The sequence below is a fragment of the Psammomys obesus genome, unplaced genomic scaffold (genome assembly GCF_907164565.1).
Source record: "Psammomys obesus unplaced genomic scaffold, mPsaObe1.curated_primary_1811, whole genome shotgun sequence".
Taxonomy (NCBI): Eukaryota; Metazoa; Chordata; class Mammalia; order Rodentia; family Muridae; genus Psammomys; species Psammomys obesus.
The window spans coordinates 20,265,753-20,287,573 of NW_026596039.1; the positions used below are offsets into that span (position 1 = coordinate 20,265,753).

Sequence of the window (21,821 nt, forward strand, 5' to 3'; positions counted from 1 at the left end):
CATGAAATTTGCAGGCAAATGGTGGGATTTAGAAAAGATCATCTTGAGTGAGGTATCCCCAGAAGCAGAAAGACACAGTATATACTCACTAGACATATAATATAGGATAAACTTACAAAAATCTGTACACCTAAAGAAGCTAAGCAAGGAGGAGGATCCTAGGTAAGATGATTAATCCTTACTCAGAAAGACAAATGGGATGGACATTGGAAGATGGAGAAATCAGGAAACAGGACAGGAGCCTACCACGGAGGGCCTCTGAAAGACTCTACCCAGCAGTGTATCAAAGCAGATGCTGAGACTCAACCAAACTTTGGGCAGAGTGCAGGGAATCTTATGAAAGGAGGGGGAGATAGTAAGACCTGGAGAGGATAGGAGCTCAACAAGGAGAGCAACAGAACCAAAATATCTGGGCACAGGGGTCTTTTCTGAGACTGATACTCGAACCAAGGTCCATGCATGGAGATAACCTAGAACCCCTGCTCAGATGTAGCCCATGGCAGCTCAGTATCCAAGTAAGTTCCCCAGTAATGGGAACAGGGACTATCTCCAACATAAACTCAGTGGCTGCCTCTTTGACCACCTCCTCCTGAGAGGGGAGCAGCCTTGCCAGGCCACAGAGGAGGACAATGCAGCCAGTCCTGATGAGACCTGATAAGCTAGGGTCAGATGGAAGGGGAGGAGGACCTCCCCTATCAGTGGACTTGGAGGAGGCTTGGGAGAAGATGAGGGACGGAGGGTGGGATTGGGAGGAAATGAGGGAGGGAGCACAGCTGGGATAGAAAGTGAATAAACTGTAATTAATCTAAAAAAATAAAAATAAAAATGAAAAAATAATAATCTTAGATTTATATAGCACTTCTCCAATACACTAACTCAATAAATCATAGATCTGGTTCTATCTTCTTTTGGAGGGCCATATACTCAACATCTAACAAATTCCGACCAGGTAAAAGTCCTTAAAGGACACACAGGAATGTTCTGGCTACTACTTAGTTGAGAGCTTTGAATACCACATGTAGTTGGTACAAAACTGTAATCAGAGCCACCTTGTCTTTCTCCTTGAAACCAGTCGGTATACTTCCTAATACACTCTTTTGTTGTTACCTCCTCATATACCTACCCTCTGTGGAGATCTTCCAACTGCTAGACAAACCCAATGCTATCTATACCTAGCTATTAAACAATCCAATTTATATATGCCTTCCTGGGACACTGACTTCTACATTCACACTTTCAGAATTCTAACAAGCTGAGCTGCCTGCTAGTCTCCAAATGCATGTTGAATCTTTCTATACTTTGATATAATTGAATTGCCTTTTTTTTTTCTCATCTTCATGTAACCTGATCAATCTAGAATCCTACTTACCCTTCTGGGCTTAGTTCAAATGCTAGTGTTCAAAAAAGCTTTCTTTGCCTTGCAAAACTAACAGAAATGATTTCTTCCCGTTTAGAAATTGAGTAGCACTTTGACATTGAGCAGAGCTTGCGCCAGCATTATTTAGATTCGTAGAATAAAACCTCTATTCTGGCACCATCAGAACCTTTCAGGTTTAATAAATTCTTAGTTATTAGGGTGTCTATGCACTAATACAGTACATTCTCTGACACTCCTAAGAGTCACAGAAGGTTATGTTTGGTAATTGTAACAGAAGTAAAGCACAGTGATCATGTCTACTAGGTGTTCAGCCATGTTTCCAAAATGATATAACTGATCAAACTCATCAGTGAATATAACCACAATACTGACTTAAAAGTCTGATTTTTGAAATTAAAGTGAATGAAAAAAAAAAGCCCACACGAATTCTTGTTTTAGAAACATTAAAACTTACTGGGCACCGTGGCATATACCTGAAACACCAGCACTCAGAGTGGCAGGGGCAGACAGATCTCTGTGAGTTCGGGGCCAGCCTTGTCTACAAAGTGAGTCCAGGACAGCCAAGGCTACACAGAGAAACCCTGACTCAAACAACAAAACACAACACAACAAAAACAATAAAACCAAAACACCACATACACACATAAAGACAGAAAGATAGACAGAAAGAAAGAAACATTGAATCTTGCTATTGTAGCATAAATTTGAAGTTGAAAATCTAGGTATCAGTTCTGACTTTCATGCTAACTGCTTATTTTTTTAAGATAAGTCACTTAGATGAATCTCCAAAGTCTATAAAACTAAACATTTAAATAACTAAGATCTATTCTAGCTACACTCTGATTTTATTTTTAACATCACCTCCTTTATCAGTCTACATAGTAGGGGCTTTGCCAGATAGCTAGGAATCTATACTTATATGGCACATTTACTCAGTAAATTTGCTTTGTTTCTGAGAAGGGGTTTTGCTGGACTTCAACTCACTATGTAGCCAAGCTGGCCAGGAACTTGCATCAATCATCCTGCATTAGCCTCCCAAATTCTGAGATTACATGTGTGAGTCACCATGCCTGGTTCAAATTTACATTTAATATTTTAATAAATTATAATTATCTTAACATTTGTATGATATGATTCATTATTTAGGAAAAAATAAGCCACAATGTCCAATATTTAGAGACGAGTTGTCAAATATGCAACCTACAATTTTTTTCTCTGATAGCACTCCTTATTCTAAAATTATCTTGTGATAGAAAGTATGACACATAGATTAAAATATTCCATGTATAATTTCTAGCAGTTTAATTTGGTTGCCTCCAAATTTACAATACAACTTTTGTTATTTTCTGAGTGTTTGGGTTACAGGTATGTACTACCGCACCCAGCTCAGTTTGTTTTGCTAAGAATGTAACTTGGATTTTGTACTGACTAGTTTTATGTCAACTTGACACAAGCAAGAGTCATCAGAGGAGGGAGCTTTAATTGAGAAAATGCCTCCATAAGATTGCACTATATACAAGCTTGTATGGCATTCTCTTAATTAGTTATTGATGTGGGAAGGCACAGCCCACTGTGGATAGGGCCACCCCTAGGCTGGTGGTCCTGGGTTCTAGAAGAAAGCAGACTGAGCAAAACCTGAGAAGCAAGCCAGTAAGCTGCACTCTCCATGGCCTCTGCATCAGTTCCTGCCTCCAAGTTCCTGCCCTGTGTGAGTTCCTACCCTGACTGCTTTTGATGGTAAACTGTAATAAGAACTTAAATATGGAGTTAAATTGTCAGTGAAATAAACTCCTTTCCACCCCAAGTTGCTTTTGGTCACAGTGTTTTATCACAGCGATAGTAACCCTAACTAGGACAGATATTTTCCATACATATGTCCCCTTATTCTATTATTATTAATTATTATTTATAATTTATTCACTTTGTATCCCACTTGTAGCACTGTCTCTCACCTCCTCCAGGTTCCACCCTCCCTCCCTCTTCCTTCCCTATCCCTGTTTCCTAGTCCACTGATAGGGCAAGTCCTTCTCCCCTACTGTCTAATCCTAGCCTACCAGGTCCCATCAGGACTGCCTACATCCTCTTCTGCTGTGGGCTGGCTAGGTCACCCCACCAAGGAGTAGGCAACTGAGTTCATGTCAGAGACTGTCTTCTCCTCTTACTAGGAAATCCACACGGAGACTGAGCTGTCTATGGGCTACACCTGAGCAGGGGGTCTAGGTCCTCTTACATATGGTCTTTGTTTGATGCATTAGTCTCTACATGCACGCACGCACGCACCCGGGCCCTGCTTTCTTTCTTTCTTTTTGGCTTTGTTGGTGTCCTTGTGTGGCTCCTGCCCCCTTGGACCCTTTTATAGCCTCCTTCTTCCATAAGACTCCCTGCGCTCTGTCCTCTTTTAAAATCTGTTTTATTGGTTGTTTTCAGATTTAAGATAGTTTAAATAATATGAACTTTTAAATACCTCGATTATTAACAGACTGTTTGCTGAAATGTATGCTAAATTCTTTTTTTCTTAGATGAGAGTCTATCCAGGCTAGCCTTGAACATGCAATCCTACTTTGTCTTTGTCTCCTAAATGCTAAGAACTGTAAGATGGTGCCATCAAATCCAGATAAATAATAACTTATTCTTCAGCTGCACTTTAAAAAAATATGTTTTAATAAGAACTCAAAAAACAAATCTCAGTGTCTTATAGTATGAATTCTATAGCAAAAAAAAATAGCATCAACATGTTCATAAAATACTGGGAAATGTAAAAATCATAGAAAACACTATCTCTGCAGGTAAAATGTTTATATATGAATGTAAATACATGTCTGTGCACATAAAAGAACACAAACGCCTTCCGATCTTTCCGGTTTCATCTTCGGTATCACCAATTTCACAATGCTGTCTCTTTAAAATGCCACTTTAAAGTACTTCCCACTCAACCCTCAAAAAGCTTCCCCTTTGTTGTAAGCGAACAGGCGTCGTGCTACATGTGTGTCTGTGCATCACACGCATTAAGTGCCCAAGGAAGACAACAGAAGGCGTCTGACCCCCTGGGCCTGGAGTTACAGGCTGTGAGCTGCCATGTGGGTGCTGAGAAACCCAGGTCCTCTGAAGAACAGCCAGTGCTCCTAACTGCTGAGCCAATTCTCCAAAGCGTCCCACTCCCCGCCACTGTCTTTAAAGACGAAGCCTCCTAGAGCAGCTCAGGCTGTCCTGGAACTCACTGTATAGTTCCGGCTAGCCTCAAATTCATGGGAACCTCTATGTCACAAGCACTCAAGTGCTAAGATTAAAGTCATGAGCCTCCGTGCCCACCTCCTTTTATAACTTTATGTGTATGGGTGGCGGCAGTGATGTCTTTGTTTGTTTGTTTGTTTGTTTGTTTTGAGACAGGGTCTCTTGATAAACCTGGTGCTTGCTGATTCAGGTGAATTGGCTACCAGTAAGCTCCAGAAATCCTTGCTTTGGCTTCTGCAACACTGAGATTACAGAAACACTCCACCACACCTAGATCTAAATTTAGGTCCTCATGCTTAAATATCAAGTGCTTTACTGAATGAGCAATTTCCAGACCCAGAACACCAATAATTTTTTTTTATCAGAGTATATTGGTTTTTTTCTTGTCAGTGAAACAAAATGTTAATACACAATGAAAATAACTCAAAGGCGGCAAGATCTGTTTCAGCCTACAGTAGTTTGGTCCTAGGCAGTGGGGTCCCTAGGATCGCTCCCTCACATGAGGCTGGCTACCACTAGCAAGGGTGCCAAATCCCTGTGCCTTGCTCCGTGTACAGAAGTCCCACAACCTCCCAAAGGAGTAACGCCAGGTCAAGGCTGAGTACCCTAACACATGTGCCTGTGGGGGACTGATCCCACACTCTTTCCACTCCTTTTAAGCAGACACAGAAGCTTTAATTATTTGGTTTATATTTTAGTTGCCTGATGTTTTCTCTATTCTAACAGATAAATGTTCTATTAGGGTGGGAGAGCATGTCTGCTTCCTGGCTATTTCAACCTTACAACTTAGCGCAAACCCACACTTCTGTAAGGTATATGGGATTTTGTCACACATATTTACTGAATAACTTTGAAACAAATTATGTTTGTTAACAAGGATTAGCTCTAGAAGGTGAGACCAGGCAAGAGTTAACAGTACATTTACTTTTTTTATCAGTCAATTACATGTTCTTATTTTTGACAATGAACATGTGTTAGGTCTTTTTAAAAATAGTATAAGTTTAGTTTTAACGAGACATTTCAGATGCCTTTCAATATGGTCATAACATATTATTTTCTTATTTTGCAAATTTAAATGACATAAATCTATTAAGTAGATTTAAAAAAAAAAACTTCTACTTAAAGAATAGCTCCAAAGTTTGTTTCACAAAGTTAGTCTTTTAATTTCATTTTCATCTGAGGGGCTGAAGAGAACTTAGTGGTTAAAAGGAAAAAAAAAAAAAAAAAAAAACCACTCATACATAAAATTCAATTAAAAAAAATCACATCTGACATTAAACATAAACTTCTAAAATAATAACATTTAATGGGATATTTGAAGTGATTAAAAAATAATCACCTAATTTAATTCCTTTATTTTACAGAAAACAAAAGGCATAGAATTTCAGTCCTTGACCCCATCAGGAGCAGGGAAACCCTGGCATTAGATCCATCTGTAATCTTAGATAGTCCCTCGATGGGGTAGGTGTGGTGGTCCCTGACTAACCCTGGCACTCAGGAATGTGAGGCGATTGCAGTACTGTGAAGCTGAGGCCAGCCCAGGCTACGCAGGTTCCAAGCTTGCCTGGATTATAAATCGAGAGTTTAAAAAATAAAACCAAGAAAGTTCCTAGATATAGTAATCTCAATTAAGAGTCAAATTATACCAGTTATCTGGAGTACAACTTTTCCTAAAGTTATAACTACTAGTACAAAAGCAAAATGATAAATTAGAATTAACCCTTTGATCAATATTAACTACCTTTTGCAAGTGGAGTTTTAGATTTAAAATATTCCACTAATGACTAATAATTTCTTGCAACTTATCCAACTCTTAATCATGCCAAGCTATTAGTCACCTTTTCCAGAACATCTATCATTCAATAACCTCAGAACTGTATGGAATTTTTGAAAACTGTTTCACTCAAATAAAATGAAAAAACCAAACCAAAGCAAACCACCACTCATAATGCTCAGTATGTATTCTTATCTACCATGGCCAGGATATCCTAGAAGCCACTTACAATGTTGGTAAAGTGTGAATTTCCTTTACTATCAACAAGCTCATTTTACTTCCTTTCCATCAGCCCTTCCTCTCTCCTGGAAAGCATTCCAAGCTACCAAACCTGTTGAGAGGATATACCTTTAAAAAGCCAGTAAGCATAGGAGAGCCATGTCACAACCCACAGCCCAAAGAAGCCGAGAAGGACCTGAGGAAGGGTGCTTGGATCTCACTCAGATGAGGAAATAAAACGGACAACTGAAGCAGATGGAGGGAGAGAACTGGGTGGGAGTAGGGGTGGGAGGTGACCAGGAGAGACGACAGAAATGGTTGGGAGGGCATTGCTGGGACGAGGGGGACCACAGGAGGGACCATCAGCGAGGCTAAGGAGGCTCAGGTCACCACCCCCTGGGGGAAACTGCAGTGGCGGGAGGTAACCCCAACCCACCTATACAACCTTTGACCCCAAATTTGTCTTGCCTACAAGAAGTGTAGGGATAGAGATAGAGCCGAGATTGAGGGGACGGCAAACCAAAGACCGGCTCAACTGAGACCCGCCCAAGGGGGTGAGCCAATGCCTGTCACTATTAATGATGCCCCGCTATGCTTGCAGACAGGAGCCCGCATAACTGTCCTCTGAGAGCCTTCATCCAGCAGCTGATGGAAACATATGCAGAGACCCACAGCCAAACAACAGGCTGCACTCGGGAGTTCTGTGGAAGAGTGGGAGGAAGGACTGAGGGTCCTGCTGAGACTTGAGATGCCAGGGTAGGCTGGTACCCTTAGAGGCCACCCCTTCTTTGAGAAGGAGAAGGGGGTATGGGAGGAGAGGCCGAAAGGGTGGGACTAGGAGAGGAGGGAGGGGCTGGAGCCAGGCTTTAAAGCGACTAAATAACGACCACCACACTCTCCTACGAGGCTCCAGGCTCTGCAAAAGCGTGTGCTAGCACATGTCTGCAGTCTTGTCTTCTCCCCTCAAGTTCAGGAAGTTGCAGCACATTTCCTCCTAGAGCTCCTAGATCTGCCTTTTTGGTCCTATCCTTGTGTTTTCATCCTTTTATTGCTCTTCTGTGTTTTCCTTTTCTCAAATCTAATTTTTTTCTTTTAAAAAACTCTTAAAGTGAAATATCCTTTCACTCATGAGAAATAACTTCAAATCACAAACTATTATCATTTGTGATGTAGTCTGGTAGTTGGCAAACATTTTCTATAAAGGGAAAGAGTGTTCTAGGTTTTACAGGCCATTTGGTCTCTCTCTAAACTACTGACTTCGTCAGTTACAATATGAAACGACCACAAACAGGACATGGATAATCTGTGAACAAATGTGCATGTCTATTTCCAACAAAAAATACAGGAAAAATGGATGGATCCAGCCAATGAGTTACACGTTACCAACCTTAACCTAGTCTATTCTTGAAATTTTCTTTTCAAAATATTAGTCAGCTAAAAGCAAAGAAGTAAAAAGCCCACCCAGGGTGAACGGTTTAGGACTTGCTATATGCCACAGTATATCCTGGGGAGTCACAGTAGCAATGTGTGCAAAGGAAAAGAGGCTCAAAGCAGGCTGGTTTTCATTGCTCTTCAAGACTCTGCCTATACCCTGCCAAATCAAAGGGGATCAGTGGGGCTGCCAGAAGCTTGTCCACTTCATGCAACACAGTGTCATTCTCTAAAAGGGACCAGCCGTGAGTGCTGACTTTCCACTGAGGATGTTACCAGCAGAAGGTCATTAGTATTATGTGTCTGTGGCTTTTCTATGTTTGAACAATAACTGACAGGTTGAGTTTAGTACTTAAAAAAAAAAAAAGAAAAGAAAAAAACCTTACAAATTATACAAAATCTCATAGAGCAATCTGAAAACACTAAAAACAAAACAAAACAAAAAAAAAAAAAACTATTAGTCATCAAAGTAACCAATTAATGTAAACATTTTGGGAAAGAGAATGCTTAAGTGTTCCTGTATAGTTTCAAAATTCAGGTTTGATCTATTTAGTTTTGCATCTTTTCTATTTGAAATTCTACTTAACTTTTCTCATCTCATTAAAAAGTTTTCAAGTGCCAGGCTCAATGGCCCATACCTGTAATCCCAGCACTTAGGAAGGTAGAGTCCAGGTGGATCTCTGTGAGTTTGAGGCCAGCCTGGTCTACAAGTTGAGTCAAGGACAGGCAAAGCTACACAAAGAAACCCTGTCTCAAAAAACCAAAAACGAATAAACAAATAAAGTGACTGAGTAATTTTAAATCACTAATGCTAATATTAACAGTCTGTACCTAAACCTGATTTCTAAGGAAACACTCCTAAAATATTAATGGGTTAAGTTAGTAATTTTTAAGATAGAACTATCAAAATGCTTTTATAAAATGATAATTTTTAATTTCTTTAAAAGATATAAAACCTTATCAAATCCTATCCAACCATCATGAAGTAACATTTATTAAAATAGAAAAACAATTCATTCATTGAATTCATTACTTTATCTTTTTTACTATGATTTGTACGCAATTAATTTTCTGTTTCTGTATTGAAATGGTTTTTCATTTTTGAAAGACTTTTTAATTGAAAACAATTCATTCATTGAACCTCCTACTTTATCTTTTCCTACTATGAGTTTAGACAATGAATTTTTCTGTTCTGAAAAAGATTTTATTTTCATTTTTGAAGAATATTTTTACTGGGTGTTTGGGTTCCTTTTTTCCCCAAAGGCCTTTAGATTTTAGCAAAAGAAAAACCGCCCATTTTTGAATGTATTATTTTTAGGTGTGTGGGCGTTTCGTTTCTATGCACGTCTGTGCACCACAATGTGGTGCCTGTTGCATATGGAGGACCAGAAGAGGCTGTCTGATCGCCTGAAACTGGCTATTTTAAGAGCAGCCATGTAGGTGTTGGGACTTGACCATGGGTCCTTTGGAAGAGCAGCCAGTGCTCTTAATCACTGAACCATCCATCTTTCTAGGCTCATCTTTATTCTCCTGCTGGTGAATGTCTTTTGTTGCTGTTTGTTTTTTGAGATTATAATTTAATTACAATATTTTGCCCTTCCCTTTCCTTTCTCCAAACTCTCTTATATAACCCCCTGCTCTCCTTCATGGCCTCTTTCCTCACTAATTGTTATTGCATGTATATATGTATGTTCACATACATCTATAATCCTAAATACAGTCTGTTGAGCACATCTAATGCTACTTGTATGTATGGTTTCAGGGCTGACCACTTGGCACTGGACAATGGTGTGCTCTTCCCTCCCTTCAGAAGACCACCTCTCCTGCCCCCAGCTTCACTTAGTTGCCTATAGTTCTTTATGTAGGGTTGTGACCCATCTAGTTTGGCATGTTCGTTGGTGTCATTCCTATTCAGCTCATGTGGTGAGACTTTATGGGTATAGCTTCCAATGCTATTAGGAGACACAATCTCATGCAAACTCCCTGATCCTCTGGATCTTACAGTCTTTGCACTTCCTTTTCCACAGCACTCCTTGAGCATCAAGTGCAGGATTATTCTGAAGATGTAGCCATTGGAAATGTGTATTTTTGGTTGTTTGCTTGCCTGTTTTTTTTAATTTCACAACCTTATTTTCCATGTTTCCTTATTTTCCAAGTTTCCATGTTTAACCATGGTGCATACAGGGGTGTTTTCTTTCACTGTCATCACCACTATTATTATCACATTTGAGTTAAGCTTACTTGGGACTATCTGACCTCCCTTTTGGATCTGTAATTTTATCCTCTCCCTGATCACCGTGTACTGGTTACTCAACTTGGGCCCTGCTCATGCTAGGCAGGTTCTCTTCTATGGAGTTACACCCTCTTGTTGTTTTTAAAAATCAGTCATGGACTGCAGAGATAGTTCAGTGTACGCACGCATGCACACATACACCACAGCCATCACCTATTTAAATATTTGTTTTGTTCTGTTCTTGTCTTCTTTGTCCTTAAGACCCGAATTTGCTTATGCTAGCCTCTCTGACTGAAACTGACCCACTCAATAATACTCCATGTTATGGATGCACCATAGTTTATCCATTCACATATTGAAGACTACCTTATTTCCTCAAGTTGTGTGTGCCTGGGAATAAAGGTGCTGTAATCACTTGAGTGCACATTTATAAAGATGCAATTTTTCAACTGAGGTGAATACGAGGGAACATAACTGTTGGCTAATGTTAAAGGTATCCTTTGGTTCGGTTCTTTGTTGTGGGTCATCTTGTAGTCTGTAAAACCATGTCTGAGTAGCTTTTAAAAGAAAAGTCTGTAAGGAATGGCAAGTGAGTTGTATACTTTCTAGTATCTTTGCAGTGACTTTATATAAAGAAGTAAAAAGTTATTGAATCTGATTCTGTTGATTGTTCTATCTTTCAACAGTTAATAGGCTTTTTTTCTTTTGCTGTTTTTTTTTGGGGGGGCAGGTCTATTAATTTTTCACTAGTGATGAACAAAGCACACAGAGCTATGTTAAGAGTTAAGTCTCATTTACATCTAGGCACAAATATGCCTACTCTTCAGTCAAACTATTAGAGTGGCAGTAGGGAACCGAGTTTGGTACAGACTTAGTTGTGCCTACAGCACATCACAGGCTTCACAGTGCTTTAGACAGATCACCACTGTCATGTGTTTGGAGATAGAAACTACTCTGGCCTTTCAGCTTTGCACCATTCCTTAACACTATTATAAAAGGAATTTCCCAGCATGCTCATGACTTTTCTCAGTTGTGGCTGAAGAAATGCAATCGTTTGTTGTCCTCCTTAAGCTTCAGCTTTAGGTGGTTCTGCAGTTCTCCATATGGCAGGCTGCATCTGCTTTGTACTATGCTGACCTTAGGGAGGCATGTTCCTACACAACCTCCTGCGTAGATAAAGACTGCTTGGTATCAGTGCCTTCTGAATCTAAAACTATATTCTGACCTTCGTTCAAGGTACAGCTTTCCCTTCCATCCTTCCCCTCAGCAATAATGGTTTTCCCCGCTTTGTTCTATGTTTTTCCCAAGGGCAGAGGGTGTAGTCAGTGATAGAGCACTTTTATAGCATGTGCAAGATGCCGCATATCTTCCCAACCCTAGCCCAGGCCCAAAATGTGTGTGTGTCTCACTGAGGGTTTCTTCTCACAGAAGAAGAGTTTTGTTTCTCAACTTTGACCAGAAAAATCTGAAATAAATAGGCTTCCTGTTTCTTTTCCATGGGTTTGGGGCTTATATGAGACTCCAAGAGGACAGAACATCCCCTTCATTTCTAGACCTGAGAGACAACTTTGATTATCCTATTCTGAATTTCTTCTCAACTAGTGCTATGTGGAACCGCAGAAAAATTTATCTGTAAGCAAACAAGTTTCCTTGGTGTCTGATGCCTAGATCCTCCACACATTCCAAACTAGTTCATACTTAGCCTTTAAGAATTAGTTAAAATTTAAAGCTTCCCCTCACCCTCATATTTCTGGCAGCCATTTCTTTCTCTTCTGGTAAGCTAAGGATAAAATAATTCATACAGCCCAATGCTTAGACTGTGTGGCAGGGAAGTTTGTCCTTCTTGAAATTTACATTACTTGGCTGTTTTATTAGCTAAGCTTTCAGACAGGCCTCTGGCTTTCTTACAGTGAAAGGAGCTGGTTCTTTGTCTTCACTCCATCCGTTTGCTGAGACAGATTCTTGCTGTCCAGCCCAGGCTGACCTTAACCTCACTGTTCTTTTGCCTCAGCCTCTCCACTGTATGCACTACCACACCCAACCTGCATGTTTATATTCTGACATGCCTTCCTTTTCCATTTTTGCAGTTTGTTATTATCCTTCCAGCCACCAGACAAAATCTTGGGAATATCATTAATTTTTCTGTAATGGTATTTAATTTCCAATCTGCTGACAATGACTGAATGAGATGGATCACTAATGTCTCTTTGTCAAGAGTGGGTTTTCTATTTGTTTAGTATCTGTAATTATCACCTCACAACCGTGTCATAACCAGTTTGCACTCTGCTGTCCACCAGAGTGTCCCAGCACTGCTGCATTACTCTGATCTTTAATCTTGGCCATTATCTCTTCTATGCTGCTTTATTTATGCCATAAAATATGACAGCAACTGAGATTGTGGAGACCTTACATTCTTTACTGTATTATAAAAACAGAGATCAGGCATTGTAAATTGTTACATTCCCTCCTTTAGCTTTCCTACATAAATATTCTGTCTTAAGAATTAAAACATTTTGGGGCTAGAAAGATGGCTCAGAAGTAAAAAGCCCTTACAGCTCTTGCAGAGCACCTGAGTTTGGCTCTCAACACCCATGCTGGTTGGTTCACAATTACTTCTAAGTCCAACTCAGTAAGTCCAGTACCTCTGGATTCTGTGAGCATCTGCACTCATATATGCATACCCACATAGAGACACATACACATAACTAAAAAATAAATTCTAGACAATTAAAATATTAAAAGCCAGGTATGGTGGCAAATGTTTTCTATAGTTCTAATCTTGAGAGACTGAAGCCACTTAAGCCAAGGAATTTGCTACCTGGGCAACATGGTGAGACACATACCATGCTCCTCCATCTCAAAAACAAATAAGCAGGACCTGGAGATATACAGATCAGTGGCCAAAGAACTTGCTGCTCTTGCAGAGGACCAGCTGCTGTGCTCCGCACCCACATCAAACTTTTAATTCCAATCCCAGGGGACTTGAAGTCTAGCCCTCCAAAAGCACACGGTGCACATACAGACAAGTTTGCATATACACATACAAATAAATTAATTTTAAGTAAATAAAAATAAAAAGCAAAAATAGAGAAAAACTTAACAAACATGGAACTTATAACCTTCTAATACCCCATGACTTGCCTGAGCATTGTCAATACAATTACAGCAACAGAATTCCCAAAGTTCACACACGTTCTCCAAACTAGAGAAGAATACATACTATTAATGAAATTATTATACTACCAAACACATTCAGATGAAAGCTCCGTTAGGATCCTCCTAACACAGCCATCCATTTACCCTGGCAAGTAGGATTTATAGTAGGAATCACAAACACAAATATTTCGAGGCCCCAATGCTTAGGTGGATGTGGATACAATAAACACCTCGAATGTTTACTCAAAAGTCACTGCCATTATACTTCAAACAAGCAAACCTGTCTACCTCACTCATTCAGGTGGTATACAATTTATCAAATTTTCTTTTTACAAACTTGAAAGCTGTTAAAACCCTGAACATCTAAAGAAACTAATCAAGAGAGCGGACCCTGACTAAAACTCTCAATCCCCATCCCGAAAGGCAAAGAGGTTGGACATCAGAAGAAGAAGAAAACAGGAAACAACCTAGGTACCTGCCACAGAGGGCCTCTGAAAGGCTCTGTCCTACAGACTATCAAAGCAGACACTGAGACTTAAGGCCAACTGATGAGCAAAGTGCATGGAATCTTATGTAAGAAGTGGGAAATAATAAGAGCTGAAGAGGATAGGAACCCCACATGGAGAGCAACAGAACCAGAAAATTTGAACACAGGGGTCTCCCCAGCGACTCATATTCCAACCAAGGAACATGCATGGAGATAACCTAGAACCCCTGCACAGATGTAGCCCATGGCAGCTTCGTGTCCAAGTGGGTTACACAGTAATGGGGACTGCCTCTGACATAATCTGATAGGCCTGCTCTTTGATCACCTCCTCCTGAGGAGAGAGCAGCCTTACCAGGCCACAGAAGATGACAATGCAGCCATTCCTGATGGGATCTGATAGACTAAGATCAGAAGGAAGGAGAGGAGGACCTCCCCTATCAGCGGACTTGGGAGGGGCAAGTGAGAAGAAGGGGGAGGGAAGGTGGGACTGGGAGGGGAGGAGGGAGGGGCTTATGGGGGATACAAAGTGAATAAACTGTAATTAATAAAAAATAAAAAATGTAACTAATAATAAAAATAAAGAATAAAAAATTATTTCCAATAAATGGGAGAAAGGTATAATCACAGAAGACAAACAAGGTGAAAAGCTGTTCAAATATACCTTTTATAACATTACTTTCAAGTATACTTTTAAAAATATCATCTAAAGATCCTATGTGCTATTTTGGTGAAGTCAGTGTAGGTGCCAGCTCTGCCATATAGCTTCACTGGTCAAGCTATAGCTATTAGAGAAAATTCCTGGACCTACAGTAGTGTGTAGTACTGTATTTGACTTAGGATCAGATGTCCAAAGTGACCTGTGTCATGTATTCACAGGAAATGCTCAAAATAAAATGAAAAGAAAAAGAAAGAAAGCTTTAGTTGCTGAATGATCATCTGCACCAATTTAAGAAAGACCTGCTATACAACAGTACTTTAGTATGAGAATATAACCATAAAAATGGTTCAGTGAAACAAAAAAGAAAAGAAAAAAAAACAAAACAAAAAAAGGGACAACTTAAATGTAACTAGAGAATAAATTGTATAAATCTACATATATAGTCTATTCAACAATGAACAAGGTTATTTGTTAGCATGGAAAGATGTCTAAGGGATGATTCTGCAGGAAAACAGGTTATGAAACAATATGTGTAACAATGTAATCTGTGCTCCTATACAACACACATCAAATTAGTGCCTCCCAGTTCCAAAGTCAGGTTTTACTTCCTGCTTAACAAAAATGAAGCCAGGTGCTTTTAATACGGTTTTTTTCTTTTCTCAGCGGACACATACGCTACACGTATCAGCAAAGGCCCTGGAGACAGCAAATGCAGGAGTGGATTGCCACGTGCAGGATCTGAGAGTAACATCTTTCCCCCTGACACAATCCCTTGGGTGCTTGGAAAATGCCACTGAGGAGATACCAACTTATGATTAACTCTCCTCAGACCCTAAAAAGTAAATTTGAAGTTTCAACCACAAAGCACTACATCAACTTCTCTGTCATCTAGTAAAGCAGAGTCATACTCTCCCATAATACCCAGATTTCAGTCTTAGGTGAAGGTCCTTCTCAGCAGACTCTATCTACACACAGGAGGTATTGCACTTGTTATATATGACAATGCTATATATAAGAGGTCTTTTCTTACTGAATTCTTGTTACTCTCTAGATTTAATAACTCTTTACATTAAGCTTTCCTTGTTCAAATTACAGTGATTTCCCCTTGACTCTTACTTTCCTTGACTCTTACTTTTTATTTTTCAATGTTGACTGAATTTATTTTATATAATAAAAAGGTATTTTTACGATAATCAGAAAAGGCACATTAATTTTATTTTGCTAAAACAAAAATATTTGGTGCAAAGTAAACATTAAGAAGTTTTCCTTAAAAGGCAGAAACATAGTTGTGAGATTAACACAAATGAGTTCTGATAAACACTTAACTTGTATAGGCCTCTTTTGGTTTTTCTCTTCTTAATATCAACTTCTTTTTAACATTCTCTAAAAATGTATCTCTAAGTAATTTTTTTAAAATACTTTTTCTTTAGATTTTTTTTTATATATATATGAAATACATGGAGTACCCAAGGAGATCAAAGGGGGGCATCAGCTCTCCCAGAACTGGAGTTACGGATGGTTGTGAGCCACCATGTGGTTACTGGGAAATGAATTTGGGTTCTCTGAAAGAGCAGCTAGTGCTCTTAACTGCTAAGCCCCTCTAAGTAATTCTAAATGACAGAAATGACTGAGACTTCTGTTGTAGCTGGCAATCGCCAGGCACCCTGAGTAACAGTGCTCTCAATACGTGCTCCTTCAGCTTACTCCTGCTCCCCTCTTACCGTGCTCAAGGATTATCAGCTGGGCTCCAGCCTGTGCATTTCCAACATCATTCTCAGCAATGCATTGATAGAACCCTTCATCTGATTTCACCAGACCCAAAACTTGAAGATTATGTTCCTTCTAAGGAAGAAAAACATACATAAAACTTTATGACCTAATTGATAAACATGAGTTTAAAACCTCAAGGATATGTTCTCAAAGAGAAGGAGGAAATATTGTTATTAGCATAAGTATGTTGCTTTAAAATTTTAAAAACATGTAAATAATGATAAAATAAAATGCTAATTTCAACACAACAGATTGATATTAATGTTAAATACTCACAAACTACTTTTTGTTGACATGAGATTATACATTTCAGAAACAAGAAATACATTTCCACAAAAAATTAATTACTTCTGTGTAAATTTATAAAATGTCACTGTCTTTAAAATACTTGCAATTACTTCTGAGCTTTTAAATAAGTTTTGTGTAAAGACCTTAAGGTATACCATTAATACTTATTACTAAAACTTAAATAATTCTATTAGTAGGATACCAGATAATGATAATATTAGTAAATAATAATAACTACTATATACCTAACACATAGAAAGTCGAAAGCAATTATGAGGAATTTTTAAAAACATTTAACAATTTCTCCTCACACTGGGATCTGGGAGACTCACTGACTAGAACAGGCTCGGTGGGTGAGCCTCTGGGTTCCACTTGTCTGTATCTCTAAAGTCCTGGCATTTCAACTCAAGGCCTTACTTGGGTTTCTCCGGGTGACCAAATTTAGGCCTTTATGCTTACATGGCAAGTACTTTATAGACTGAGATATCAATCCAGCCCCACATTTAACACTTTTTGCATTTACAACTTTGTTACTGTTTTGATAGTCTCACTGAGAGACCTAGTCTGCACTCAAGCTCATTATCTACCTGCCTTTACCTCCTGAGGGCTCGGATTACAGGCAAATACAACCATGTCTTGATTATATCTAATTTGAAAATTCTTTTAACTAATACATGCAAATTAAAGGGGGCTATGTGATGTGCACTCACTTTCTAAAAGGATCTCTGTTGTTAAAAGTGTTGGCATGGGGGTCATTCTTACTTTGAAGGGTATGTATATAATTTATGATTTTATGGTTAAGTTTTATATAGTATAACTAACTGATACATTTTCCAAAATTATTATCTTTCCATACTTCAAGAGAGAGCTGGATACGGTGACACATGCCTTTAACCCCAGGACTCAGGAAACAGAGGCTGGTGGATTTTTGTAAGTTCCAGGCCAGCTTGGTCTACATAGTGGGTTCCAGGACAGCCAGAGCTACACAGTGAGAGAGGAAGAAGAGAGAAAAGAAGGGAGGGAGAGGGAGGGATGGAGAAAAGGAGGGAGAAAGGGAGGAAGAGGGATGGAGTAGAAGAGGGAGGGAGGGGGGGAGGGAGGGAAATAGAGGGGGATCTGCTCCTTGAATACAGCTGTAAGGTGATGAGGAACACGCATGCATACACTATTTCTCAGGAAACGCTGAGAGCAACATTAAGAGGACAAGATGGTTGGTAGGCTCTAAGCCTAGTACAGACACTGATTTGCTGTGATCTCACATAAACTACCAAAATACTTATGAGCGTAGCTTTCTCTAAGCCAAAAAATAAATTATGTTCTATGATTTTTTTCTATAACTTTTCTATTTCTTCATTTGCAGTAATTTAAATTGGTATATATAATACATCTTTTGATGATTACATTTATAAAACTTGAGGGTTTCAGAAAGACATGTACTTCTTTGAAAAAATACTTACTACAATTTTAAAGTAATCACTTGGGATAACAACATCCCCATTCTTGACCCACTTCACAGTTGGAGTTGGCTTCCCAGTGACTTCACATTCAAATATAATATCCATGGATTCGTGAGCATATATGTTAGCAGGCTGTTTCAAAAATTCCGGTGGCACTTTAAAATATAAAGGAAAGATATCAATGAAAATAAAAATAAGTAGCTATTCACATGTCAACAAATTTTTAAACCACATAATTCAGTTATTTGCATATTTCTTTAAAAGCATGTAACTATATATTTAAAATGTTAGCAGCACAGTAGTTTTATAAATTAATTGCCTGATGGATTATTTAGCTATAAAGAAGATTTTTTTTTTTTTTTAAGTCACAGGTAACTGGACGGACCTGCATCTGCCATGAGATAAATCCAGAAAACCGAAGTCTGTACAGTAAAATAAAATCAGAAGGATTTACAAATAGTGACCATCCTTCCAAATACTAGCCTTTAACCTAAATTTAACCTTTAACCTAAATTTAACCTTTTTCTGAGATTTTCATATATGTGTATTGTATTTAGATATCTCTTTCTCTCTACTCTAGCTCATTCTGTGCTTATACCAACACACACTCTCTCTAATTCATCTCTTCTGTAACTACTGTTACACATATACCCACACACATAGTCGTCTTACTGAGCCCATTTAGTGTTGCCTCTATATACAAATGTGGTTGGGGCTGACCACTTGGGATTAGATGACCTATCAGGAAGCTTGTCCTTGAAGAAAACTAATTCCCCATCTCTCTGCAGCCATTGATTGCCTGTAATGCGTCATTAAAAAGTGAAATTTTTCCATCTCTATTGGCATATGGACTGGTGTTGTCACTATGAATCTTGCTTAGTGTGCATCTAGGCATACCAGGGATGCAGCACCCATGAAATCTTAACTTTACTCTTTTGTGCATACTCTATTTAGGTACTTGGCCATTTTTCAATCATTTGTATTTACAATTACTTGTCTCTATGCAAATATTTTCATAAACCATCAGTTATGAATAAATGGCTTCTCAGTTTCAAACCCACCATTCTGCGCCGTCTGCAGTCACAGAAGTGGTCGTTTGCCACATGGTGCTTCCTTATGAAAAGGCACTGGAGGGCATTGCAAAGTACAACAGGATAGGGCTTAACTTTCGGGGTGGAGTGCACTTTCTTCCTTGTCTCCACCATAGTTTCTAGAAGGTCTGCAGGAGATGTAATGATAATCACCCTCCAAAAGTTTCTCTAGTTTACTCCGCTCTGACCCACTGCATCCCAGTAAGCGGGATCTAGAATGCAGCTCAAGTTCGTAATACTTCAATGGGCATCTACTTGGTCAACATCAGACAGGCTCCTAGTAGGGCCTGTAGCATCCCAGCGCGCAATCTCAATTGGTCTAGCTTTGGCTAACAGCTCTGTCTTCAGGTAGCAGCTATGTTCTTACCCAACAAAGAATGAGCAGCAGTCCTGGGTAGGGAGATTTCTTAAAAGTTTGAGATCGCGTTAAAAGCACTATAGTGAGTTGCGGCTTTACAGTGTATTTGGTTTGTTTCAGCTCACTGAGGTTACTGTTTCTATCATAGGAAACTAGAATGGAGGAAGCCTTGGCTTGTTGGATGCACAATGGTTCTTTCTATCATGACTTTCCTGGTGGTCTTTAAGTATTTTCTGATCATTATTTTCACACTCCTTTTGGTGACAAAAATCAGCACTTATGGATCTTCATTTTCTATTAAAGTCTCCAATTAAATTCACGACAACACATCTTAAATGAATCTTTTGAACTCTAACCTCTGTAACTTCTTTTGTCTACTAAAAATTTCTGTTACCAATTAACACTAACATAGTTATGCATCTGTCTTATTTTATAGCTCCTTAGTCTCAGACTAACATTTTTCTTACCAACAATCATTGCAGCTATTTGTCCTTAGAATATACTCCATTAAGAATATACAGTCCAATTACTATTTCATAGTTATCTAAATAACTTTCAACCATAAGCTATACCTTTCTATATGGTTTTACTCTGCCAACTTGATACAAAATTTGAGTCATTTGTTTAATTTTATTTTCCACCTTCAGAAATCACTTGGAAAAAATTTAAATCTACACAAACAATATATATCCAATTAAGTCCAGCTTCCATCCTATCCTCATCTAGCCTCATAGTCCCCTCCATAAGTAACAATTTTAAAAAAATGTTATGGTGTATTCTTCCATTTAAAAAAAAATGTAAAAAGCAACTTGCTTCACCACTCTTCTTCAAATTATAAATAACACACTAAATTTTTTCTACTTTCAAAGCCATACTCTTAACTAAGCTAGTACATTCCAAGGAACTGACATATTCCCTGAGCTAGTACTGGGGAACCTTCCCCTAAAGTATAATGAGTGATTCTGCAAAACACAGCAAAATGTTTTTTTTAAATCAAATTAATAATTTTAGTATGCATTTCAGTAAACAGACTTTCAAAGAGTACTAGAAGAAAGTCATCAACAGTGTCCAGCATTTATTTTCCCTTTCATGAATTATTAAAAAGAAAAAAACAAAACAAAAACAAAAACCCTCCTCTGGATTTTAACTACTCTCTCTATAGTATTCACACCAATTAAATATAATGTGAGAGCAGATGTTTGTGGTTAGGAAGTTAGGCAGATAACCCGAGAACAAACGAATCAATTACCATAAGAAAGTAGTACAGCAATGGAAGATTATGAATTTTGTTACCAAAGAGATAATTAAGCTTCAAAGTCTCTGTGACAGGTCTCTATCCCTTCTAATCTGCCGTTACAACAGTAATTTTAATTGCCAAATACACAAGTAGAATGTTAATATAAAAACAAACATTAGATCTCTAACATTCCTTTGCTGAAGAAAACCTTCATTCCACTGCTGTTGAATGTTGTCAACTGCCACCCAATTCACACAGAAAACAAGACTGTGCTGGCCAACAGCAAAGTTTAAAAGGTTACTCCATTATGCTGCAATATGGAAGATAGTGGCTTCCATTTACATTAACTCTCCAATGCTGGTGTTTCCACAGTCTGATTTTTAATTCTTTAGTACTAAAATTCTCATACATCACTTTAACTAGAAAAACAATTTTGTCCATTTATGTTAAACTGTACACTTGATGTTCTTAAGTTTTTTCTACAATTCACAAATTGACATCCAAATCTTTAAGAAACAATTGACAATAGACCAAAACCTCTCCCAAGCATTTAAATCTGAAATCCTTTTAGAGATTTCATTCAACAATGTAATTTTAAATCTGCAAAAGGTACTGGCTGTACTAGGAAAGCAAGAATAAATTAGAAATCACACACACACACACAGTTTCCAGAGAAAGCTTCCCACTGTACCAAAGGTAAACAGGTTCTCCTGTACTCCAAGAGAAATGTGACATCAATGTTGCAGGGACCTTACCATGAAATTACCAGCAGACTTTAATATCCTGCCCTTTCTCATGCCATATTTACAACTTCATTTTCCTTCCTTTCCCCTCGCCCATCCCTCCTGACTGAGCTAAGTAGTTATCCTGCAGATCCTAAAAGCATTTCCTTGAAGAAGCATTGAGTCCATAGGCCCGTTTTCTCTATTCCACACCTCTCACTGTCTCATCTACCACTAAAAACATAGTAGCCTAAATTACACTGCATTAGCTGAAATTCTACTAACCATCACTATCAGAATAGATGGAGAGCAACAGAACCAGAAAATTTGA

General features: G+C 38.6%; 1 protein-coding gene across 1 annotated transcript in view; it reads right to left on the reverse strand.

Moving 5' to 3' along the window:
* The window catches only part of Neo1 (neogenin 1), a 193,184-nt gene that overhangs the window by 82,731 nt on the left and 88,632 nt on the right, over window positions 1–21,821 (reverse strand). The window contains exons 9-10 of the mRNA XM_055622080.1: window positions 18,083–18,237; window positions 16,289–16,409 (exon numbers count right to left, since the gene is read on the reverse strand). Of these exons, the coding sequence (XP_055478055.1) occupies window positions 16,289–16,409; window positions 18,083–18,237 (276 nt within the window). The remainder of the gene's footprint in view (window positions 1–16,288; window positions 16,410–18,082; window positions 18,238–21,821) is intronic.